General features: G+C 42.5%; 1 protein-coding gene across 4 annotated transcripts in view; it reads right to left on the bottom strand.

Annotated features, from left to right (window-relative positions):
* Window positions 1–27192, bottom strand: part of DIAPH2 (diaphanous related formin 2) — an 874039-nt gene that overhangs the window by 147087 nt on the left and 699760 nt on the right. For all 4 annotated transcript variants that reach the window (XM_034781186.1, XM_034781187.1, XM_034781188.1 and 1 more), the window contains one exon: window positions 1473–1568. In XM_034781186.1, the coding sequence (XP_034637077.1) occupies window positions 1473–1568 (96 nt within the window). The remainder of the gene's footprint in view (window positions 1–1472; window positions 1569–27192) is intronic.

Below are 27192 nucleotides of genomic sequence, written 5' to 3'. Positions count from 1 at the left end.
TATATGCCATCATATGCCAGCAATGCCCCTCTGCTATGTACATTGGCCAAACTGGACAGTCACTACGCAAGAGGATAAATGGACACAAGTCAGATATCAGGAATGGCAATATACAAAAACCTGTAGGAGAACACTTCAACCTCCCTGGCCACACAATAGCAGATGTAAAGGTAGCCATCTTACAGCAAAAAAACTTCAGGACCAGACTCCAAAGAGAAACTGCTGAGCTCCAGTTCATTTGCAAATTTGACACCATCAGATCAGGATTAAACAAAGACTGTGAATGGCTATCCAACTACAGAAACAGTTTCTCCTCCCTTGGTGTTCACACCTCAACTGCTAGCAGAGCACCTCACCCTCCCTGATTGAACTAACCTCGTTATCTCCACACTGATTTATACCTGCCTCTGGAGATTTCCATTACTTACATCTGAAGAAGTGAGGTTCTTACCCACGAAAGCTTATGCTCCCAGTACTTCTGTTAGTCTCAAAGGTGCCACAGGACCCTCTGTTGCTTTTTACAGATTCAGACTAACACGGCTACCCCTCTGATACCTAACTGCAGGAACAGACCTAATAGGGGGAGTGGGGGCTCACTTTGCTCTTTTATGGAGTGGTAAGATGTGCTACCCACTTTGCCACCAATACCACTCTTCCAAAGCCTCTGCATGGATCTGACCCATAAGGGTTCGATTTTGCCCTGTGTAAAGAAGTCATTTTAAACAATTTGATTTATTAAAATACTATTTTTGCTATAAGACATGTTAAAACTGGAAAATTACAAAATACAATGTATGTTGTCATAAACTTTAATAAGAGGTAGATTCAAAGTAACAATTTATATATTTTATGTGTTTGAAACGTTATGTGTGTGAGTATGTGTATTTGCTCCACTCTTCCTTGAGTCACTTCAAAACCAATACCTGTACGGAGGACAATCATTCAAGAACATCCCAACAGAATGTTAGTAAATCAACAGAATGAAGCTGCTTTAATAATAAATTGAGTTTTACTCCCCATAAATGTTACAGCTTCGAGCCTAACAAACATGAACCTGAGCATGGCCCTTGAGAAAAGCTAGTAGCCATATGCATCACTCCACTAGCGTAAGAAGTTAGTGTGACTTTCTTAGGGCCAATTACAAAAAATAATTTAATTATACTGATGGGTTTAAATGATATAAAATACACACATGCTCTTTAAAAAAAACAATGACAAATTAAATACAGTTTGAACCCTTGTTCTAGTTTTCTGCAGAGTCTACAATTATCTGAAGATATAGTTACCAAGTTTAAAATTGTGATCACACAGCTTTAACCTGCTGAGATTTCACACTAGAACTGAAAGACCAACTTTCAATGAAAGCTCTTAAAAGCCTTGGCAAGACTCTTCCCCCCCCACTTACTTTGAACACTAGATTCCTCTCCACCCCCATCCATAACCACAAATCTACTAGAAAACGTCTTACTCACCCTGCATTCTTGGTGTTCGTTTCCTGCGATCCCTGAAGGCTGCCCCTGACTGCAGGGCCTCCAACAGATTATCCATCACTCCTGTCTCATCACCCTCTGTGAATAGGGGAAAAAGTAAAATTAATCTCAGTGCAATTAAAGTGAGGCTGCAGGAAAAAAAGAAAGCAAAACTTATGTCAGATTTACATAAAACCTCTAAATTAAATTCATATATAGTATAACATAATGAACGCTTCATACATACTCCTGACTAGTTTGCTTATGATGCTTTATTAAGCAATACTGATGACAATCCCACTGTTCTTTCAATTTAAAGACCTTGTCCTGTGTATTATTGATGACATGTTCAGTATGCAAATAAACAACTGCTGATCGGTGACAGCTACTTGATGGTTAAGAACCTTATAAGCTATTCCTGAGCAAGAATCTAGTGACCCTATTTAATGGAATAAATGCACGTGGCGAGGTTTGATAAAACACAGTGACTTGAGGTTAAATACCAATTGTGTTAATATTGCAAACATTTAAAACAGTTTGCTTCTATCTCAGAGATCTATAAAATAAACACATTTCTTTCCATTTATTTATTCATTCATTCTATTTATACTGAATGCCTACTAATTTCACATGGGTTCTCCTTGGTCTTTCAAGCAGGTAGCTTTGAGAAGGAATAAAAAAATGCCTTCACTGCTAGACATATATCTGAACTCAGTACGCAGAATGCCATTTCTTTCTTGCTCCCATTTTTTTGTATTCAGGGAGGCAAGCCATTAGGCCTTAAATTGCCTGGCTCCCTGGAGCATTATGGGAGGTTGGTTAAAATGATTAAATTCTTTTTTCTATTATTCATTTGAGTGTTTAACTTTCTTCATGTTTCAATTTGTTCTGCTATTAAGGGCTCAGGGTGGCATGTAATAATGCAAGAAATACAGGTCAAGGATTGCCATAAGTTGTAACTGCATCAATGAACCATGTCTCTTGTTCTGTTCGTGTGTATATGTTAAGATCTAAATCTCAAAAGCTGACTAGACTGAGTGAACAGGTAGAGTAATGCGATGTTGAATTTTTATTAGCATCTCTGGGACTTTTTGTTGTCAACTGAATATTAAGTACCTCACTGGACTGTAGGAAGACAATTAGTTTACATGAAAGATTTCTGTCTTTGTAAATATTTTTAGTCTGTGAATCATGCAGAAACAATAGGATGCTGAAAGACATATTCAGAAGATACATTATCCCTGTCTTCCCCACCCCCTCATTACTTTTATAGCACTCTTCCGCTGCATATGGTTCTTCAATTTGGTTCACTACTACATATAGATTAATTGGGCCACATTCAGACCCGAAGTAAGAATATGCCAATCCCATAACAGTCCTTTGTTCATATTTGTAGACGACAAACATTAGCGCAAGTTAAATGGTAAACTGAAATTGTAAATCAATGCAATAGAAAACATTTAGCATTCAGCAGGTGTGGAAAACGTGTACGTTATGTGGCGGGACATGGAAGGCAGCATAGCCAGAAAAGCAACCAACAGAAGCCTCTAAAATAGCAGGCTGATTCTGATCTTGTTTTATCCTTGTGAATCTTTAACCCTTGATGTCAGTGGAACTACTCCTTGTGCCACTTAGGTCAGAAGTGTATGTGTGGAGGGGAAGTGGTTGTTTTTACTTACACGATTCTGTTAGTTGTTTTTCCTGCACTGAATTTATGTTCAAAAGATAAAGATTTAAGAGAAATGAGAATGAACTATTACAGCAAAAATTTAGCCTCAAATGCTTATCAAAGCATGGAAGCAAAAATATACAGTACCAGTTTCAAAAATGGACTGAATATAGTCACTTCGTATGTAAATTTAGCTGTTCTATTATAGACCTTATGTGCAAAAATTAATAAACACAGTGGTTACCACTATGCATTTTAGAAAAATTTTAACTGCATTTTCAGTTAAAAAAATAAATAAAAAAGTACAGAAACAATCTACTAACTCCTTTAACACCTCACATACCTTTATACAAACTCCCACTACTTTACAGTGGGTGACACTGTCCTACCTTTAGTTATTCTGGCAGCTAAAACAACAATTTTTTATGGAATATCAAAGTAAACAACTGTGTAACACTAGACATGGACTACAGAGGCTGTGTTTTTCAGAATTTTATCAGTCAGATTTTAGTTTTGCAAAAGCAGACCTTGGGTTGGGTTCAGATCTTAATTAAATTTTATCTGAACCAAGTTCTCAAGTGACTAACGGGAATTGGATAGGAAGTTCCACTTTGGGCTGCTCTTCATCTAAAAGTGATGAGTATGGTTAGAATGGAATTTCAGACCTCCCTAGCAGCTTTTGTACCAGGTAAATAAATAAAAAGATCTTGGGTAATGTATTTAATTTGTTCTACACCACCTGCAAAGGTACAGCAACTTGTAAAAAGGAAAATCTCCAGTTTAATAAAGTTGAGAAACCACTATCTAGCGCAGGTATTTTATATGAAACAAAAATAAATATTACATTTCTTTCTTCCCAAATGGCAAGAACATTAATGGGGTGGGAGTTTGACTTGGCCTCAAGGAATGAGGCAGCAGCTTCTCAGTTCACCCTTTCTTTCTTGATGGAGTCCTAGCACCAGGAGGGAAGGGGTTATTAGAGAACATGTATGTGAAACTTCTCTCCCTGCAACATCATGCTGGGAAGAGCTGGAATCTGAGGGGTCCCTGTTTTCTGGCCCTCTTGACCACTTGATTACTTGTTGTGAGGATCCTGATTGGCCCTGGGTAATGAAGATAAAAAGCATGTCTATACTGCCCTGCAATTTGAATTTGGGGGTGTGAACAGCAGCGCACACCAGAGTGCTGTGCTGTAATCCCCTGGTGGATGCTGCATGTATGAACTTAAAGGTCCCTAGAACACACTAATGCGAACTTTGGGGAAGTATAGACATGCACTAACAAGGAGACTAGGGTTTATCTCAATTTACTAACTCATATGAAAACTATTAACTGCCTTGTTTTCATTAGTTTTTTCCTTTTTACCTCCTATTAGTTACAAGATAAGAACACATCTTTTTTCCAATGAAGACAAGACCACTGAGTTTGTCCTCATTGTCTCTAGTTTTGTTTTACGCTGCTTTAGCCTGGTGTCAGATTGCTGAAATGTAGAATACTTTTGGAAATAATATTTTGGGATAGGAAATAATTTATACCATAATGCAAAACTGGCCCATGTGGCAACTCGTTTTCTTTTATTTCCTTTCAGCAACAAAGTGTGAGAGTCCAGTGTGACCACTGGTGTTTTTCAAGCCCAGTCAAAGACATAGCCTAATTGTTACAGGAAGTGTGAGGAGTTGGTATAATTAGAGCAGGGCCATGGTTCACACCTCAAAGCCACATTTTGTCTGTTCCCCTAACAGCCCAATGATTGCTTTGTGATGCCCACAACTGTTGTGCGGTCCAATACTGGAAAACTGAACTGGATAGGACTGGTACCTGCTAGGTAGCTTGGGAGTGATGTAATTGGTTCTGATTCTAATTGGTTATTTAAAGCTAATAAAGTTGCAGTCTTATTTTAACCACGTCACTGTCCTGTGTCTTATTCCACAAGTGTTAAGGACTTTGCAAATGTCATTGTTTACAGATCTGCTGAACTAGCACAGAGGTTGGTCTGCTAAGTTTAGATATACACCACAAGTTCTGTAAAGCTTGGGGCCGTTCAGAGCAGGAGTTTTGATTCATGCTCACCTCTACTCTTAGCAGATTTTACATTCAGGTTTTTTTTTAGCCAAATTTTAATAAAAACAGTGTCTTTCAAAATTATTTTTATGTGCAACCCAACTTCAAGAATACATATAAAAAGTTTACTGCAGCAGACCTATATGCATTCGATGATTTTATTATTACAGCTCCATTACAAAAAAGGGCGTGCATGTAGTATAATATTAGCGCAAACATATGTAGCATTATGGTAAATAATGCACAAAACTACAATAACTGGGTCATCTGTAGTCTGTGTAATCTCATTTGCGGTGAAAATGCCTTTGTGTAGTCAGACATCAGACTGAAGGGGAAAATAAAGACATGGATCTTCTTGCACAAGGAAGCACTTCAGTATTGCTATGCCCAAACCAAGACAACTCAAAGAATGTCCACTTGGTCACTAATAATTTCTAATATTTTAATCATATATTTGTTTTTAGCAAAAATAATCAATTTTGGTAATGAGTGTGTGTTGTACGTCTACGCTTACATGGACTGCAGGTGAACTGAATAAACATTTTGTATTTTGAAAAAATTAACTACGTCTTATAACTCAAATAGCACATGCCCCTGAACAGAAGTGACACTCAATTTCAAAATCAACAAAACCCTCCAGCGGGCAGATGCTGTTCACCAATTGAAGCTGCCAGTAAATGTAATATGGGTAAGGAATGGTGTCCCTAGCCTCTGTTTGTCAGAGGGCAGAGATGGATGGCAGGAGAGAGATCACTTGATCATTACCTGTTAGGTTCACTCCCTCTGGGGCACCTGGCATTGGCCACTGTCGGCAGACAGGATACTGGGCTGGATGGACCTTTGGATGGACCAGTATTGCCCTTCTTATGTTCTTAATATACAGTATTAGTAACTAGTATTTAATTATACTCAAACAATACAAGAACTCCACATTATAATCCAATAGTTCCCTGCTTGTTACATGTTATCAAGAATAGGTCATAACTTTTTAAATGCCTTTGAACCACATAGATCCAGCACACAACCACTCACAAATCTGTTTCAATGGACACATTCAGTTAGTTTCCCTAGTCTGCTGAAATCTGTGTTATCTGGTTTGCAGAGCAAGCAAGTTTGTCACTTCTGAGTGGTCACATCAGTATTGCAATAGGAATTGATTATTCAGTCAATAACATGCAATTCAAAGTTCTCAAATGCATGGCTTTACATACTATTCTGACACAGACAGGTTATATACGTACACAATTAAGTCATGATGACTCATTTAACCAATATATCAAACATGGTATCAATTATTACAATGAAATAAATTTTGAATTCTCAAAGTATTGCTTGGTATTGGCAGAGGGCAGAGTGGATTACCTGGAGCTTTCGGAAACTCAGCTCACATGGTCCAATAGCCAAGCCACCTGAGCTGTTGAATCACTAATTAATGATTTACTTGCCAAATTAAGAATATTGCAGCCTTAAAATCAGTGGAGTTAGAAATCGCACAACCAGACAAGTACAGTCTCTCTGAAAAAGAAGTCTGTGGAAAAGATTATGACAGCCATCCATAGAGAGGTGAATAGAGCTCTCTGCTACCGTGAAGGAAGAAAGAGTTTCGGAATGAGTCTTTGCTGATTTGCTCCTATCCAGTAAAAGAAAAGAAAAGAAATAGTTTTGAACCTGGAATAAATTATTAGATTCATCTGGACAGTGTAAATTACAGGAATCCAGAGAGTAACCCTCAGTGCCCATATATCTTCATGGAAGTTCAGTTTTACTTTTAACAAATACCTACAGACCCTGATTCAGGAAGTCAAGTTACTTAAGGACATGGCTAACTTTAAGCACATGAGTCATCCCATTGCTCTCAACATGTTGAAAGTAAGGCACATGTGTAAATAGCTTCCTTTATTAGGTCCATTAAAATTTGTACAAAATTCTGCTGCATATTACAGAAGCGAGCATATATACAGAAGAAAGACCTGCGAAGCAACTAAGCGACAGTTTGAGAGGAACCAGACATTGGAGCAAAGATTTTGTGGGAGTACATAACCTCTGACCAGAATGAAAAAAAAAAAGAATGAGGTTGGACAAGAATGTGAAGTAGCACAGAGACAGCAGGAATAAGAGAAATCCATCCGGTTGACTCAACCATAGGACTGATACCACAAACAGTTGTTAAACAGTCCATCACAAAACTGGGGATAATTTGTTGTGAATAGAAGCTATGCTCAAGAAACCTCAACTTGCAGTTTTCACCTGAGAAGCTAGACTTGCTTGATAAGAATTGTCCCAGAGTGTAGAATTAAGCAAAACTGTTCCAGGAAGTTTGTGATTAGTATGCGACAAAAGGATGAATTGGGTGGGAGAAAAAAAACAATGAGTTACCGAATCAATTGTTCTCTCCAACTTACGGTGTTGCATACATTATAGAAAGCAGACAGTCTATTTCTGTGATTCTTGAACATATAATGGAAAAGGAGGCTTAAGTTTTCCATTGTATACACTTTTTTAATGTTTTCTTCTACAAATGTGAACATATAACAGTAATATACTTTCTTAAATAGAGGACATAGCTGCTTGTTCATTATATTTATCAAACCAAATATCTTTAATAAACTATCTGATGGTGTGTGTGAGGGATGATCTTACATTTTCTTCATAAAACAACTGGATCTGAAACATTACAATGAATTCATTAAACTGTTGTCCAACTAATTAGCAACCTACAGCTACAGCTAATATAATATGGTATGTCAGAGAGTGAAGTAGATCAAATGGAAACAAAACTAAACTAAAAGGAAGCATGTCTTTCTGGGAGCGTTTAAATATATAGAGAAATCTTTAGCATCCTAATCTGTCCTCAAAAAGACAGTTACCTTTTCCGTAACTGGTGTCCTTCGAGATGTGTTGCTCATGTCCATTCCACAATAGGTGTGCGTGCTCGCCACATGCACCGGTGCCGGAAGTTTTCTCCCTAGCAGTACCCGTAGGGGAGCAGCCCTAGTGACCCCTGGAGTGGTGCCTCTATGGTGAGGTATAAGGGGAGCAGCGCGCTCCCCCCACCCTCAGTTCCTTCTTGCCAGACAACTCCAACAGAGGGGAAGGAGGGCGGGATGTGGAATAGACATGAGCAACACATCTTGAAAGACACCAGTTACGAAAAGGTAACTGTTTTTTCTTCTTCGAGTGATTCCTCATGTGCATTCCACAATTGGTGGTTCCAAGCTATATATCTGTTAGAGGTGGGTAGGAGTTCACAGACTCTCGGGACGGAGTACAGCCCTGCCGAACCCGGTGTCCTCCCTGGTTTGGGAGATGATCGCATAATGCGAGGTGAACATGTGAACCGAAGACCATGTGGCAGCCCTACAAATGTCCTGAATGGGAACATGGGCTAAAAAGGCAGCCGAGGCTTGCGCCCTAGTCAAGTGTGCCCTCACAATCGGTGGCGGGGGGACTCCCGACAGGTCATAACAGGTACGAATACACGAGGTGATCCAGTTGGAGAGCCGCTGAGTGGAGATCGGCCAACCTCTCATGCATTCGGCCGAGGCGATGAACAGCTGCAAGGACTTCCTGAACAGCTTAGTCCGCTCCAGGTAAAAGGCCAGAGCTCGTCTCACATCCAGCATATGGAGGCGCCGCTCCTCACTGGACGCATGGGGCTTGGGACAGAGCACCAGTAGAAAGATGTCCTGACCCATGTGGTAGATGGAGACCACCTTGGGGAGGAACTAAGGATGTGGTCGGAGCTGGACCTTATCCTTATGGAATATGGTGTATGGGGGCTCAGAGGTCAGGGCCCTGAGCTCCGAGACCTGTCTAGCTGACATGATCGTGACCGGGAAGGCTACCTTCCATGAGAGGTGCGACCAGGAGCATGTAGCTAGCGGCTCAAACAGGGGACCCATCAGCCGGGCCAGCACCAAGTTCAGGTTCCACTGCGGGACTGGGGGCTTAACATATGGGAAGAGTCTATCCAATCCCTTAAGGAATCGGCCAATCATAGCATTGGAGAATACCAGTGGGTGGAATGCTGATACGGCTGTCAAGTGCACCTTGACAGACGAGGGCGATAGGCCTTTGGCTCTAAGGTGAAGGAAGTAGTCTAAAATGAGTTGGATTGGAGCAGCCATGGGCGAAATGCCCCGATCGGCTGCCCACCGGGAAAACAGACCATTCCACCACATAGGCCCGGTGCGTGGAGGGCCATCTGCTTTCCAGGAGTACATGCTGAACCCCTTCCAAGCACGTCCTTTCCTCCCAGCCTAACCATTGAGCAGCCACGCCATGAGGTGGAGTGCCGCTAGGTTGGGGTGGAAGAGGCGGCCCTGGTCCTGGGAGAGCAGGTCCAGGCGGGATGGCAACGGCCACGGCAGGGCAACTGCCAGGCTCATGAGAGTCCAGAACCAATGCTGCTTGGGCCATGCTGGGGCAATCAGGAGGACCCAGGCCTTCTCCAAGACCTTGCCAATCAGAGGGATCACGGGGAAGGCATAGAGAAGCTGGCCTGATCAGGATAGGAGGAAGGCATCGGAGATGGTGCCCCCCTCTCTCCAACCCCCCTCGGAGCAGAAATGGGACACTGGCAGTTCTGCCGAATCACGAACAGGTCCACCTGGGGAGTTCCCCACTCTTGGAAAATCCTGTGCACCACCTCTGGGTGTAGTGATCACTCATGCTGAGAGGAGAAGTCTCGGCTCAGGCAATCTGCCCACAAGTTCCAGGCTCCTGGTAAGTGGTGGGCTTGTAGGCAAATGTCATGAGCTATATAGAAGTCTCACAGCCAGAGGGCTTCCTGGCAGAGGAGCAGGCCCCACCTTGCCTGTTGATGTAAAACACCGAGGCCATGTTGTCCGTGAGAACCCTGACCACTCCGCCTTCCAGGGGTGAGCAGAAGGCCATGCATGCCAGCCAGACCACCCTGAGCTTCTTGAGGTTTATATGCAGGGTAACATCCTGCGTGGACCACTGACCTTGGGTCTGAACATTCCCCACACGGGCTCCCCTCCCCAGGTCCGACGTGTCAGACTCCAGCTCCACCGATGGGGGTCTGCCCCTGAATGGGACCCCGTGAAGCATGTTCCCCAGGGGGGACCACCATTACAGGGAGATGATCACCAGTTTGGGCACAGGGAGGACTTTGTCCATCCTGTCTCTGGACTGGGAGAACACCAAGGCCAACAAGAGCTGGAGGGGCCTTATCCTGAGTCTGTCATGGCGAACCACATATGTGCACCCCGACGTGATCCAGGAGCTGGAGGCATGCTCTGGCTGTGGTCACGGGGAACCTTGTGACTGTGTTGATGATCCCTTTCAGGGTCTCGAATCTGTCTGGTGGGAGGGAGGCCCTGGCCGATGTGGCGTCCAGGACTGCCCCGATAAATTCTATGCGCTTCACCAGGACTAATGTGGACTTGGTGTCGTTTACCAACAGGCCCAGGGTGGCGCACGTGGACAGGAGGAGCGCCATGTGATCCCACACCTGCGACCTGGAGCTGCCCTTGACCAGCCAGTCATCGAGATAGGGGAAGATCTGAACCCCACGACATCTGAGGTAGGCCGACACCACAGACATGCACCCTGGGAGCAGTGGACAGGCCAAATGGGAGGACCATAAATTGGTAGTGTTCCTGCCCAACCGCGAAACGGAGGAAACGCATGTGTCCCTCAAATATATGAATGTGGAAGTACGCGTCCTGCAGATCAAGGGCGGTGTACCAGTCCCCGGGATCCTGGGAAGGGATGATGGAGACCAGAGAGACCATGCGAAACTTGAGCTTCACCATTTACTGGTTCAGGGCTCGCAGGTCCAGGATGGGCCTCGGTCCCCCTTTGGCCTTTGGGATAAGGAAGTAGTGGGAGTAGTACCCCTTGCGTCTGAACTCCGCTGGCACCACTTCCACCGCTCCTAGGCCCAGGAGCCGCCTCACCTCCTGCTCAAGCAGGGCCTTGTGAGAGGGGTCCCCCAGGAGTGACAGGAACGGAGGGTGGTTGGGCAGGATAGAGGTAAACTGGAGGGTGTCACCCCAGGAGATGGTGTTGAGGACCCAACGGTCCGAGGTCAGCCATGACCATTCTGGGAGAAAAGCACACAACCAGCTGGAGAAGGGAAGCTTTATTGCAGGTGGATCCCTGGTATGGACTGGTAAGTCGCCCCCCGGCATCCCGTCAAAACTGATTTTTCCCCACCTGTTTGCCCTCTGAAGGTCCAGGCTGGGGGGCAGACCAGGACTACCTCTGCGGGTGTTTCTTATAGTCCCATGACTTTTTATAAGGGGGCTCATATTTAGAGTGGGTGGCCTGGATGGGAGCCTGCTGAGGCTTAAACTTGGTCCTGGCCAGAGCCGGGACATAGAAGTCAATTGTGCAGGAATCTTTCAGGTTGTGCAATTTCACGTCTGTCTGTTCCGCAAACAGGGCCTTGCCATTGAACGGAAGGTCCTGCAAAGACAGCCCCAACAGCAGGAGCCACAACACCCTGGACATCGCAGAGGCCATAGACCTGGCAGCCGTATCTGTGGCATCTAATGCTGCCTGCAGGGTTGCCCTGCTAGTCGCTGTACCCTACTCCACCAGAGCCTTGAACTCCTTCTTGTCATGCTCCTGTAGGGAGTCCTCGAATTTGGGCAGAGAGCCCCACAAATTGAACTCATACTGCCCCAGGAGGGCCTGATGGTTTGCCACCCTTAACTGGAAACTCAAGGATGAATAAACCATTCTCACGAATAAGTCCAGCCAATTTGAGTCTTTATTTTTCCGAGTATGGGCTGGTTGGCCTTGCCTCTCCCTATGGTTGACTGACTCGACCACCAGGGAATTGGGGGCAGGGTGGGTGTACAGGTATTTGGCGGGCACAAAGTACTTGCGTTCCGCCCTCTTAGAGATGGGGGGGCAAGGAAGTCGGGGTTTTCCACAAGGCGTTTGAAATTTTTGCTGCCCCTTTGTGGAGTGGGAGAGCCACCCTGCCCGGTGCCGAGGCTGAGAGGACGTTGAAGAGGGAGTCTGAAGCTTCCTCCACCTCCTCAGCTTGAAGCTCGATGCCACCCTTTTCAATAGTTCCTGGTGGGCCTTAAAGTCCTTCTGCAGAAGAGGTGGAGGAAAGGCTGTAATCGCCTCATCAGGGGAGGATGAGGATAGGGGTGCGGTACTCTGCGTACCCACCTGTACCAGAGGTCCCACCACTTGGTCACCCTCCGGGAGCGGAACCCGGAGATGAACACCTCACCGACTTCTTTCTGGGAGGCTGAGAGAGGGAGGCCGACGGTCCCTCTGAGGCTCCGGCCACTGAGCGAGCCGCCACGGGACCCATTGGTACCAAGGTGCCAGCCTGTTCAGCCTGACTAGCCTGTCCCATGGACTGAAGACTACAAAGGGAGGCCAGACTGGTGTACGACCTGCCGCTGTCCCGGGACAGGGAGGAGCGTCGGCATTGGGAATGGTGCCAACCACGAGACCGTAAGTAGCAGCTGCTCCACGATCGGCTCTGATGGGTGGATCCATGACAGCAAGGTGCTGGCAATTGACGCCTGGGACTACGGGAGTGGTGCCACGGCGGGGTCCTGGAGTGAGATGAAGAACGGGAACAGCATCGATGCCTGTAGCATGATGCACTACGGTAGCCTCTTGGAGACAAGGACCTCCGGTGCCGTCTATCCTGGTCTTGACGGGGTCCACTCCCCTCACGAAGTCTATGGTCCCTCAAGGCAGAGCGGTGCCTGGAACCCCTGCCAGTCGGAATCCAGCCAGACAACCTGGTGCGGGTTGACGGGGACCAGCGCAGACTGTGCATGGGGAGGTTGTTGAGTGGCGAACAGCGTCAGGAACATTCCCTAGACCGCGAACGGTATCGACCAGACGACGACTGCAGAGATCCAAGCGGTGGCTTGCCTTAGAACCAGGGAGCCAATGGTGGTAGTGCTAATACTGGCAGAGACATAACGTCCCGGGCCGCTTGCAGGGCCTCTGGCGTGGAGGGCACCCGGACATCTGGAGAGGTCGGTGCCAAGTGAGCCGGGCTGCTCTGGACCACCTGAGTCAGAGGCCAGGAGGCCGATGGGGATCGAGAACTGCCCAACGTAGGTCTAGTTTCTTCCCCGGTCTTGCTCCGGTGTCTTGGCAGAGAAGACCTCTTCTTAGCCTTTTTGGCGTGTCACACGGATGGGGAGCGGTGGAAGGCACCAAAGGGTCGCCACATACCGAGACCGCGGTATTCGGTGCTGACTCGGAGCGGCGCACTGGAGTCGGGATCAACGCCGACTTCATCAGAATGGCTTGGAGCCAAATGTCCCTTTCCTTCTTGGTCCGAGGCTTGGAGGATCTGCATATCTTGCAGTGATCGCTGAGATGGATTTCCCCCAGACAGCGTAAACAGTCCATGTGTGGATCACTCACTGGCATTGGCCGCCTGCAAGTGTCGTATGACTTAAAGCCCAGGGCACCGGGCACACCCCAACCCGGGGCGCACTAAACTAAACTAACACTAATCTAAACGACTTTAGCTACAGGTACTACTATGAAAGAACAAGAGTTCAAGAGGAAAGCTGCAGCCAAGCTGGAGCAGAGCAGTTCCGATGCACCTTAATTGGCGGCAAGAAGGAACTGAAGGTGAGGGGAGCGCACAGAGCCCCTTATACTGCACCATAGGGGCACCACTCCAGGGGTCACTAGGGGCGCTCCCCTAGAGTTACTACTAGGGGGAAAACTTCTGGCACCGGTGCACGTGGCGAGCACACACACCTATTGTGGAATGCACATGAGCAATCACTCGAAGAACTTAGACTGTTGTTCCTTATATTTTGCTCCTCACCAATGGTAGCTGGAAATCAAAGGACAGCATTTAATCCTGGTTTTATTTTTATTTATGCTTAAATTAAAAAAATAATGTTTATTTAATTGTGCTTTTATACTGATTATATCAACAGTGAACAGATTGCTCTTGGATATAACTACTTAGATCTTTCTTTTTTAAATGTAAAAATCAAGAGAAATACAAATTTAAGGAAAAATGTTTAAAACACTTTTATATAAATGTTTTGTAATTGCTAAGGGGCCTCTCTCTTTCGGTACGTATAATCACCAATTTATTGGTTCAATATTTTAAATATCTTCCTAATGTGGCATTTTCCAGTTCACAGCTATGAAACACAGCAGGTGTAAAGATGCAAAACATTCTGTTCTACCACATGTGTGATAGTCGTTTGTAGGTTATCATAAGTTGGATAAGAACAGTGCAAGAAATTAATGTAGATCAGAAGTTGTGCTCATCAAGCACACCAGGTTTCTAAATTTACATGACTAACTATATGAATCTGACATTTAAGCCAGCTCAGAGACAGAGCAAAGAGATTAAAGTATCTTCTTTTTTTATAACAATTTATTGGAACAGGTGGCACTTGCATTATATTGTGGATATGTCTGAAATATTTGCAGAAGCTAGGATTCTACAACTTAGAAAAGCAATATATTTTAGCATAGTCCATATACTGCTAAATTAACCTAGTTGAATGTGTTGTAAAGGTGGAAATCACAAGTCTGATGAAATTGAGGATGATAAAGAATATGTTTATTTAGCACATTTTCCACAGAGCAACTACAATCCTTCACACATTTGTGAATCCATTCTCTCTCTTTTCAATGGAAATCTATCTTATCAAATATTGATTTCTAGTTCTCATCAAAAAGTGAGGAAACACGGAGATGAAAAATAAAATGTTTTCTTCATTTTGTTCTCAGTGTGGGACTAGGTATTCCTTAGCTAAGATTTAGCAACCACGATGTTCTTTGATCTCTTCCCTGACAAATCTCATATGCTAAACCTTAGATAAGCCCACCTATATTTAATAGAAAGGTATTTGCTTTCCCATTTATAGCGCATATCATCAGGATGCAGATTACAGTTGACAAATCAATACAAGAAAAACTTTTTCTTCATTTAGTATAGCCGGAGTAGCAGTGACCACTACAGTTGAGATGCAAAAACAGTTTTCATTATAACCCTTCTTTTCTGTTGTTCCTAAACTCATTTTTGAGTGTGAAATGTGCTTTTTGTTTGCCATGGAAGCAAATCTCTATTGCAGTCATTCATTGAAATCTAATTATTTCCTAAATCTTTCCTATGTTTTTCTCTTCACCAGTATGTCTTATACCCTTCTTTTCCAGAATTATTGTTGCATAATTTGTCTATCTTTGACTAAGTTCCTTAGGGCAAGCAAGGAAAATGTCTTAACATGTTTGCATAGCACCTAAAGATTTATAGCATTATACAAAAGAAGAATAAAAACCAAAACCAAGGCCTGAACAGCTTACAGTCATTAAAGATCCCAAGGAACTTTTCCAGGAGCTAGAGGTCTTACTTCCACATCCTGGGCAAATTCCACTTTGGATAATTACATTCTGTCCATCTTCATTCCTCATGGAGTTTTAAACTGCTGTAGTTCCCTCTACACTTCTTGTCCTATACTACACTGCTGTGGGCTGCTAATAGCTGCCACATTCCAATACTGGCTGCATTTCAAAGATGAAAGGGTTAAAGAGTTTCACAGCTTTTGCTAGTTTGTGTAATCATAGTCATTGTATATACAGACCGCTCACTCATAGAAAGGGCTTAGCATAATAAACCAATATAAATAATTACTATATAATTAATATTTGGTCACAACATAGTGTATGATGGTCAGGTTTTTTTCTTGGAAGTTTTATATTTTTGTTCTCGATTTCACTTGTTTTCAATTTTTGTTTTCTAAATTCATTTTGTGTACAGAGTAAAAATGCTCTTGAGAACCAGTTCTCCTCAGCATTTTCTGCCAGAGTAGAATTCTGTGAATATTACCAACTTTTAATTAAAAGGAGAACAGGTTAGGCCAGTGTGAATGATAAGAGAACCCAGATGTCATGTCAGTCTACAAAACAAGACAAGGCCTTGCATACATAACATTTAAACTCATTGTTTGTGATAACTTTACATAAGCCTGAGATCAGGTTAATAAAATGACAATGCTATGCTTAATTGTACTAGCAAGCTATAAAAAAGATTTCTAGAATTACATATTTTCCATTTTCAGAAAATATCACACTAGTCAAGGTCTATTTTAGCAGGAATGTATTAAACTGAAATGCATCAGCATTGTCCCAGGTGCCTTATTCTGAATGGATTTATGGCCTTTCCAAGGTTGATTTTCATGAAACTTAGAAAAATAAGCATGAATGTGGAATGCTCAGTAATAAACAGACGCACACCTCTAACATGGGGGCCACATAACAGTGACAGGAAATGAGGCAATATGAGAGGTATTGTACCCCAAATAATATACATTTTACAGGTTTCAGAGTAGCAGCTGTGTTAGTCTGTATCTGCAAAAAGAACAGGAGTACTTGTGGCACCTTAGAGAGTAACAAATTTATTTGAGCATAAGCTTTCATGGGCTACAGCCCACTTCTTCGGATGCATAGAATGGAACATATATTGAGGAGATATATATACACATACAGAGAGCATGAAAAGGTGGGAGTTGTCTTACCAACTCTGAGAGGCCAATTAAGTTAAAGAAAAAAACTTTTGAAGTGATAATCAAGATAGCCCAGTACAGACAGTTTGATAAGAAGTGTGAGAATACTTACATGGGGAGATAGATTCAATGTTTGTAATGGCTGACACTTCTTATCAAACTGTCTGTACTGGGCTATCTTGATTATCACTTGAAAAGTTTTTTTCTCTTACTTAATTGGCCTCTCAGAAAATAAAGTATCAGAGGGGTAGCCGTGTTAGTCTGAATCTGTAAAAAGCAACAGAGGGTCCTGTGGCACCTTTGAGACTAACAGAAGTACTGGGAGCATAAGCTTTCGTGGGTAAGAACCTCACTTCTTCAGATGCCATCTGAAGAAGTGAGGTTCTTACCCACGAAAGCTTATGCTCCCAGTACTTCTGTTAGTCTCAAAGGTGCCACAGGACCCTCAGAAAATAAAGGTTTTTATCACTCACACCGGGCTCTCGTGTTTCTTTTTTGCACATGACTTAACATATTTTTATGTGATTCAAGACAGGAAATTCTCACTCTGTTTACATGCGAGTTCCACGAGGTCCCTCTTACAATTTTTCCAAGGTACTGACAGAGTACACTATCTTGTTCCATGCATGATTCTTTTAATGTGGCATCCTTCTTTGAGACTCCAGCACCACTGAACAAGAGTTTTCAAGTGATCTTCACCAATTATTTTGTCTTTTGGGCTGAGGGATTGATTTTTTTCTAATATTGATTTCTGCCAATTCAGAGTGCTGGCCGGCTCTTTCCTGCTTCATTCAGGAGGAGCATACACAGGCAGCAGCAATTTTAAAACTATCAAATGTGGCAGCCTGAATGAACACACTGTTATGCCAGTTCCCTCTCTATACAATTAGACCCTGATTTCCCAAACACAGACTGTCTGAAATTCAGGCTATTCTAAATTTAATTGTCCTCTATTGTCAAGACTCAAACAGAGCTTGAAATCTATTTATCTGAATGATAGATTTTGCTAAAGTTGCTAATGCCACTGAGGTCTTTGTAAAATGGCGGGTTGTTGGGGTGGGAGGATGTCTACCATCACTATGAAACCATCAACCTTCTTGTCTCTTTACAAGGATGAATATTATGTAAAATTGTGACAGCTACTGTACCTAATCTTAACCACACAATAATGATTTTATCTGTATCTATGGTTTTTACTTGTATAGCTATTCTCTGAATTATGAATATTGCATAATTGGAGAACTTTCAAAGTTATGATTTCTCCTGGGGGAAAAACCCAAGCCATGCCCAAAGTAGTCAAGGTCACAGAATTATCTGGATTCTAAAAACTCATAGCATTATTACCGACAGACCAGATACTGATACGCTGTGAGAGATAGTAGGAGACAGTGACCCAGATCAAAGTGACCCAAATCAAAGCTTATCTGCTAGGTGACTAGCCACTGAAACTTTACAGCCTATCAGTGTCTTATATCCCCAAAGGTGTTAGCAACTAACATGTGTACCAAAACCACTGTTCCACTTTTGTGCTGCTACTGCTAATACATTTTCATTGTACTTATCCGGGCCAGTCTTAGGATTCATTTACAGTGTATTGTGGGGAAAAAACTTGTCAGTCCTTCCTGGACTCTTGGGACTTACTGATATCATACTATGGCTTTACCAAAGACTGGTGTCAGTTTCTGGACAGCTGGCAGCACGGGAGAAGGATTTCTCTGTTCAAATGCTGTTGAAGTGCCACATAAACAGAATAGGCTAATATGGGATGAAAGAACACTGCAGCATGTGTAATTATGGGATGAGACTGGAGGACTAACAGCACCCAGGTTTGATTAATTTGCATTGTCACTTCAAAATACATGGGTTGCCAGCCCAAGCAGAAGCAAAACCCAAGCTCCTTAGGTAGATTCTTTCTGTTCGGCAGGAAGGGATGTTGAGGACAACAGCCACGATAACACTGCAATGAAGAAATACCAGAAGTGCTAAAACTATGCTGTTCAAACAAACTATCTATCTGATGGCTTATCTATAGTTGGCCGCCTTCCACGTAGAACAAATAATGAGCAAATTTTCCAACAGTGTAGGAAAATACTTAAAATAGATCTCAGAGATCCCACTTTTAAGATTGGCTAGAGATTGTGGGGAGACAGACAGACATACACTGCAGCTCAGGGTCAGCCTACTATGAGATCTAAACTGTAAGTCAAACAGGAGGCACACACTGCTAAGTATAGCTTTTATCACACACTTGATTCCCAGTAAGAGAAACAATGAATCCAGAATTCCTGTTGAACTTTAATCTCCAACATGGCAGCATGATACACTAATGTATCAATAGGATGGATATTACAAACAATTAATATTTACAAAAATTTCACTAGAAACATTTTGCTCATGTTGTTCTCTGTAAAAACAAGCATAAGTTAAAACTTTAGCTAATAAGGAATAGTATTTTTCCCAGTAACTTCCACATCTCTCATATCACCATTTAGCTATCACCAGATAGGATACATAGTTCAACTTATAGTACATAGCTGAATTTTGATTATACTGTATAGAAGGGAATAGGTAGGAAATAAGGTAGAAAGTACATTGGAATATGGAATCATAGCATTAAAAATGAAAACTAACTCACTGATTATTTTTTTCCCTCTGTACGTATATATCAAATTGATAACATATACATTTGTATTCTATAACCCAGTAGCTGAGGAATGTTTGATTGAGCTATGTAGGATTGAATGAATACGCAAGAAACTGAGGGAATGCTAAAGGGAAGAACAGAAGACTTCCCACATTCAGACTACTTATTATAAAGGAATATCAAATTGATTTTTTCAATGAAAAGTATGCATTCGAAACCCAATGTTACATCTTTGGAGACCATTTTAATTAGAAGAAACTTGTGCACTTGCTCCAAGGCCTTTTCTCTTGTGGACAGAGCCCTGATATTACTCATAAAGGTTCTCACTTCTTAGCAAAAATGCAGATAGCTAACCAACCAAGGAGAAGGTTTTCATTTTACTGACATGAGGGCAAGGCAAACATCTAGTTTTGCAGCTAAAAATATGCTAGCAGAAGGTCCTTTTAACATTTACAGCACAAGATGAAGTAGAATTCCTTCCCAAATATTTAATTTGTGACATTACCTAACTGAAAATATAAAATTAAAACTTTACACCTTGGGAAGTAAGCATCAAATGTGTCTGCAGTTTGCTTTGTCCTTATAGAATTATATACAAGGAGGATTTATTGCTAAAGCTTGCGGCTTATTCGGTCTCATTTCTGATGTCACTGCCACTTACATTCTATTCTCCAAGTGATGTATTAAAGCTTATAACTTGAAATGGCCCTAAAGATAGAACCTATGAATGGCCTAATAATTAGATTTGGTGCGTCCTGAGAATACTGGATGCTTTCAGAAAGGATTTAAAGATGGTAGCTCCCTAAATTGAATCGAAGATTCTTTTGGAAGACCCACTGGAGTGAAAATACTCAAAGACTAATGTATAAATTTTAACTTCCCTAACTCCCCAGCTTAATTAGGGCATGTTCCTCAGACCAGAAAAGGAAACTGAAGAAACAATGGCAAGGCTTTGGGTTATTTTCCATGGAAATGAGAGCTGGAATTCTTTTTCCTTACTGCAGTGAGTCTTTGTTAAGTACACTGGAAGGGGAAGTCTGTTTCCTTTTCCAATTTAAATGTACTGTAGTGATAATTAGTTCAAAGAATCTGCTCTGACACAATTGCCTTTCATTTTCAATTGTTTTCAAATAATAATGATAAACAGAAGCTGAGATATCCACCTTTCAAAATAGATTTGGTTTAAACTAATGCACATGACCTCAGATTAGCAAGGGTAAGCAAACTCTCTCTCCTTCTGCATTTCAAAAAGGCCCAGCTGGTAAAAAAATAAATACATAAAAATGAAAAAAAAAATGTATGAAGGATTTCTGACCAAAAAAAAAAAAAAAAGGGGGGGGGGGGGCTACAGGGAAAACACCAACAAAAGTAATTGTCTAGGGCAGTGGTCTCCAAACTTTTTTGATCGCACACCCCATCAGTAAAAATATGTTGAGCATGCACCCCCTGCTGCACCGAAGCAACAAAAACAAAAAACAAAAAACTCTCCTCCTGCCGCGCACCTACACACACCCTGAGGGTGTACGCACCTCACTTTGGAGACCACTGGTCTAGGGAATGTGAAAAGGCAGCATTTCTCCAACCCCGATAAACAAATCACTTTATAAAAATACATACACTTTGGTGAAATGTAAAATTATAAACCTCACTATGAGACTGCAGGGTGAAAACAGGTGAGCCTGCACTCTGATCACTCAGATGTTAACTAGTTCCCCTTGAGAAAGCTGAACGGCGTAATTAGGCAGTCAGGCTGGCCCGCTGGATGGTTTAAGGAGTCAATTACCTCATCAGCGCAAGATGGATAAAGAAGCAGGAAGGAAGTGCCAAGGAGGGTGGTGGTAGTGGTGATGAGAGAGGGGAGGGAACGAGGACTAGTTGAGCTCAGCCAGACGGTGGCCTCCAGGAAGGGAAAACTCTATTTCCCTCATGTCCTGGGCAGAGGGTCAAAAGTGCTGTTGGCACTATAAATAGACAGTTGCACAGGGATTATTGGTGGAGGAAACTTAAAATAAAAGAATATGGTGACGGCACAAACACTGGAATCCGTACAGTTTCTGCGGGGAGAAGGTGGGAGAGGAGCCACGCCTTGTCACACATACATTTTGCTCTAAACTTAAAATTTGGAAGACAAACTACACAGACACAAAAGGAAAAACAACAAAGTCATGTTGTCAAAAACAGCTGCATTCCAAAACAAATATGTGTGTGTGTGTGTGTGTGTGTACACGTACATATTGTCACTGCAGTGTGTATAAGAGAAAAAAATGTATTATCCCACTATTCTGATGAACTTCTATTATATGCTCTTACATAGGGGCTTAATAGAATGCACGTTATTTATTCAGGCACATGAAATTGGATTGCAATGGCACCTTGGTTCCTAACTCCTTTAGGCTCAATTGAAAACCACAGCTTCAACAGACTGAAAGAATCCAAATCTGCTATTATAGTCCCAGTGAGAGAAGTGAAGTTTCTTCTTACTTTCTTCTTAATGTTTCTCTTGGGCGCCTTTGGTTTCCACTTGACAGCTTCATGCAGGAGTTGGCATCTAGAGGATATTCCCCAACTATGTCCAGATCTTCCTTCTGATTCTAGTGGAAACAAGCTCTGGGTTGGTAATATCTCAGATCTTGTCATTGGTGATAAAGTCTTTCCAACCAATGCTCAGAATCTTCTATAGGCACTTAGTTTTCCTACTTTGTGGTAGCTCTCATTAACAGACAGTATGTTTGAATTTAAAATGCTCAGTTTTGTTCTGTATGGTGCTGTATATCTGATTTCCATACATTGCTGAGTTTGGTAAAATGCTGTGGAGGTCTTTCCTTATCCTTGATGCCACTTCCTTCTTGAGATCTCAGTTAGCCATTATGGTGCTGCCCAGCTAAGTGAAATGTGGTTTGTTCTTGATATTTTTGTCTTGTCATATGAAGTTACTGCTTGATGTCTGGGTTGAAAGGATATTTGTTTTAGCATAACTAAATTGAGCCCTCTTTGGCCTACTATTTTTGCAAGGTGGTGTGTTTTTAATTGCAACTTTTCAGGGGTGTCGCTCAGTAATGCATTACCATCAGTAAAGTCTAAGTATTCTAGGCATCTGACATCTACCCACACTATACCAGTGTTTGTGTTTCTAATTCACTTTTTCATTATCTAGTAGTCTATGGCAATGCCAAAGAAAAGCAGAGATAAAATGCAGCCCTGTTTCATGCCCATGTTCACAGAGAATCACTCTGTTGTCTGGTTGTTCACCCTTACAGAGCACTTAGCATCTTCTGCATGTGGCCTTGGTGATGTTGACAGATTTAGCTGGGATTCTGTAGGACTGAAGAATATTCCTCAATGTATGACTGTGCAGGCTGTCATATACCTTTTGAAAAATCAATGAAATTGATGATGAGGGGACCTTTACAATCTATATATACTTCTTCGATCCTACCTAATGTGAATACTTGATCTATAGAGGATCTCTTGGGTCTGAATTCAACATATTCTTCTCTAAGCTTTGCATCCACTGCCTCTTTCATCGCAGGGGTTCTCAAACTGGGGGTTGGAACCCCTCAGGGGGTCATGAGGTTATTACTGGGGGGTTGCAAGCTGTCAGTCTCCACCCCAAACCCTGCTTTGCCTCCAGAATTTATAATGGTGTTAAATATATTAAAATGTTTTTTTAATTTATAAGGGGCATTTCGCTCAGAGGCTTGCTATGTGAAAGAGTCACCAGTACAAAAGTTTGAGAACCACTGCTATATAGTATCACACTGCAGAAGACTCCCTACAACAGAGAGTAGTGCAACTCCTCCTCAGTTGTTAGTCAGTAAGATCACCCTTTTGGGGTATTCTGACAATGAATGCATGGTTTCCACTGGTCAGGAAGGGTCTCTTTTTCCAAAACTTCATTGACCAATTTCATTGGTTTCAAGTGCTTTTAGCATTTCTATTGTAGTTTGATCATTGCCTGTCATTCTGTTATGTTTCAGCTTCTTAACTTCAGCCTGTATTTCTGCCATCTCTACTGGGCTAATGTTAATGTCAAGTTGATCAGGTTTGCATTTCACCAAAATCTGGTGAATTGGGTCTGGGATTGTTGAGTACTTTGAAATGATCTGACCATTTTTCTGTTCTACTTCAATTGTGAGCATTTTTCCATCTTTGGTTTTTATTGGTCCATTTCCTGTTTTGAGATTTCCACACAGGATTTTAGTCACTTAGGCTTGGTCTACACTACCCCCCTAATTCGAACTAAGGTACGCAACTTCAGCTACGTGAATAACGTAGCTGAAGTTCGAAGTACCTTAGTTCGAATTAGTTCAAACTTACCTTGGTCCACACGCGGCAGGCAGGCTCCCCCGTCGACTCCGCGGTACTCCTCTCGGCGAGCTGGAGTACCGCAGTCGACGGCGAGCACTTCCGGGTTCGACTTATCACGTCCAGACTAGACGCGATAAGTCGAACCCAGAAGTTCGATTTCCAGCCGTCGAACTACCGGGTAAGTGTAGCCAAGGCCTTGGTAAATGACTCTGTGGTTTCCCATTATAGCACAAGCTTCAGCAGCTAGATCATCTTTTATCTTTCCTTGCTTTGCTTTTCATGGCTTTCTTTGTTTTCTTGTACTCCTTTTTTCCCCCTTTTCTCCCCAGTATTTGCTTGGTTTTAGCATTCAGGAGTTTTCCTTTCAGTATTTTTCTGTTCACACTGAGACCTCATATCTTTCAGCTTATCATTTTCTTGCTCTATGTTGATATCCAACTGTGACAGCTACTGCATGAATCACTTTGTCTCTGAGCCCTGCCTGTTTTTCTTCAGGTTCAGTCTGTCTCTCTTCCTCTGCCCCTAGCAGTACCTCAAATCTGTTCCTTTTCTCAAGGTGGAATTTCTTGCAGTACTCTTTTGATTTCAATTGTGACTGTTAATATTCTTTACCACTTTCTGCTTAAAAGTGATCTCTTTCAATTCTTTTGCAATAGAAAGACACTTGTAGAAGAGTTACACACTTAGAGAGTTATTGAATGGAAATGGAATAAGGTGTTAACGCCCAGAATGTAATGTGTCACCACTGCACACCATAAAATGCTGACAGTATCAAATGGGTGGTGCAATAATAATCTGCTGTTGAACACAGAGACTTAGGTTCTCTGTACTCATTCAAGTACAGCCCAGGAACCTATACATTTCATGTGGGTTTATCAGATCTATTAATTGGATATTCTTTGTTTGGGCTGAGTGCTCTCAGTTGATACTATGAATCTGTCAGCAATAACTATTGACTTGAATGTAAATACACTTGACTGAGAACACTACTAATTTAATTGCTATATTGATGAATAGCAGCTGTTCATTTGACACTTCAGTAAAAAAATTACAATATTGAAATATTAAACTAAAACAAGTTTCTAATTAATGATTAGGCAGCACAAGTGTGCTATTACCCACTTCCTTTAGTATAGAGCTATTTAGATTGTTTTCAGCCTTTATCTCATATCTTAGAATGGTCTTCTGCAAGATAAAGTTAAATAAATATAATACAGCAGTATTGTGGTATTTAGCTGCCCTGTACCACACCTTACTGACAGTGTGGGGGGCAGCTGGCACTCCCTGACTCAATTTCCCTTCCTGAGGTTGGTCTCCTTGGCTTTCCGAACACCAGACGGTGCTGGAGATGTGGCTTAGTCCTCCAGCCAAGTCACAAACAAAATTTAACTCCTTCCAGCATAGCAAAAGTCCGATTAAAAGTTGTCCACAAAACAAAAAGGTTTTTCTCCCTTTTGGGGAATTCTCATCAGCCTGCTCTCTGGGTCCTATTCGAGCCCCTTTCTGGGTTACCTTTGAGAGTCTCTAATCTCAGAGATAGAACACTCAGCTCCTACGCTGATTCCACTGAGATATTTACTGTTCTCTGTTCCTTGCATCCTTCCCTGCTCTGCTCCCTGAAAGCTGGTTCCTCTGGAGTACCTTGTCCAGCATACCCTGACTCATTGCCTTCCAGTCCAGACCAGCCTGTCACCCCAGACTGATTTCCCTCGGCCCTTTTATAAGGCCCAGGTGTCCATTAAGCTATCACATGACCCACTCTAGTCCTGTCCCCTCAGCCTGGGAAGCAGATAATTTATTATGGCAAAGTCTGACTGGTCCCATCTCTCCTTAATAGGACAAGTCACACTGTGACAAGCAGCAAGCATGTACTGTACACAGAACACAAATTTGTAGCTACCAGTGATATTGCCTTGTCCACCTCGTTTCTTTAGTTTTACTGCCTTAAACTTTAGGAATGATCACATGTTGCTGAATGCAACACAGTGTACAATGCCCCTGTAGTTTTTAAATCTGAGTCCCTTGATTTGCAAACTAACAGTGCTCAGGTGACTCACACCATCATGTTATTACCCATCTTCTCATTTTTAAAAACATATTTCTCATTTAAACTAAATTCACATTTAGCTACTGTGAGTACAAAAACCCATCTTTCGTTTCTACTTCAATTTGAAAAGATGAGGCATCACATACTCAATCTTAAACACAATGTTGGTTTATAGATATTCTTTCTTTTTTTAATCACCTTCTTCCCACAACAGGTTACACATCTCACCAATGACCTGCAATTTGAAGCTGCATATTTGATTACTAAAATCCAGGGTCGGCTCTGGCTTTTTTGCCGCCCCAGACAAAAAAGCCTCCCGCTGCCCCCCTCCCCTCCCCCCCCCCGGGCGGGGAGCGCGGCAGGGGAGGGCGGCGAGCCCGGTTGCAGCCCTGTTCTTCCCGGCCGGCCGGAGAGCCGGGGGAGGGCGGCCCCTCTCTTCCTGGCCGTCCGGAGCGCCGGGGAAAGGGCGGCAAGCCCACCGCGGCTCCGCTCTCCCCGGCGGCCGGAGCGCCGGGGGGAGGGCGGCGAGCCCGGCCGGGGCCCCGCTCTCCCCGGGTGAGCGCCGCCCCCCTCCAGGTGCCGCCCCAAGCACATGCTTGGAGGGCTGGTGCCTGGAGCCGGCCCTGCTAAAATCTGATGCTGACAAAGCTCCACTGAAATCAATAAAAGAAAGGTTCAATTCATTTAATTAGATGTCTGCATATGAGAAAAAAAAAAGATAGGTAGACTTCTGACATTAAACAAGGGTTTTTTGTTATACTTAGTGGACTTATTCTCCTGAAGAAAAGTGCTGTATGCGGTGTCTAATCACAGTTTGCTCTTAAATTGAATGTAATGTGTAAATGTTTTTAATAATAACGTGCAATGTATAGGAGTGTGATAGTAGGCTAATATCTAAAAGAACCTTCCAACCCTTAGTAAGTCAGCATGTTTCAGTGGAAACAATATTAAAAACTAAGATGTATTACGGTGATGGAGAATGATGGAGAATGAAAGTTAATTGATTCAAATCACTTCTAATTAAGCTAGTTTTGAAAAGTTTCAGTAGTATATTTCTTCAGAGCTGTTTAACACCATGGTACAGTAGATACAAGACTTATCAACATGATTAATTTGTCTCTGTCTCGACATACTGTGGTAGAAAGCCTCTTGGGAGAAAAACATCTCAACAGACGTGTGAAACTATATGCTGCAGCTACAAAAACAACATTCCACTGATGCAAAATTCAACGTGCAACCTATTCTTCCTCCTACCCTTCAGTTGCATACAGATAAAACTTCCATTTTATGACAGTTCTATATTTAAAGTGGAAATCTCCTTCCTGTTCTTTGACTACTGGGTAACCCTTCAGTTAAGAGGCTGCTAGCTGACCAACTAAATTAATTATTTCAGAAATTCTTATTACTATTTATCTAACACCCATTGAGTATAGTATGTATAAGCATCATTTTACTGAACAATTACACTGAGAAATATGGCCACCTCTGGGATGCAG

The sequence above is a fragment of the Trachemys scripta genome, chromosome 9, assembly GCF_013100865.1.
Source record: "Trachemys scripta elegans isolate TJP31775 chromosome 9, CAS_Tse_1.0, whole genome shotgun sequence".
Taxonomy (NCBI): Eukaryota; Metazoa; Chordata; order Testudines; family Emydidae; genus Trachemys; species Trachemys scripta.
This window is presented reverse-complemented; position numbering and strand designations above follow the sequence as displayed.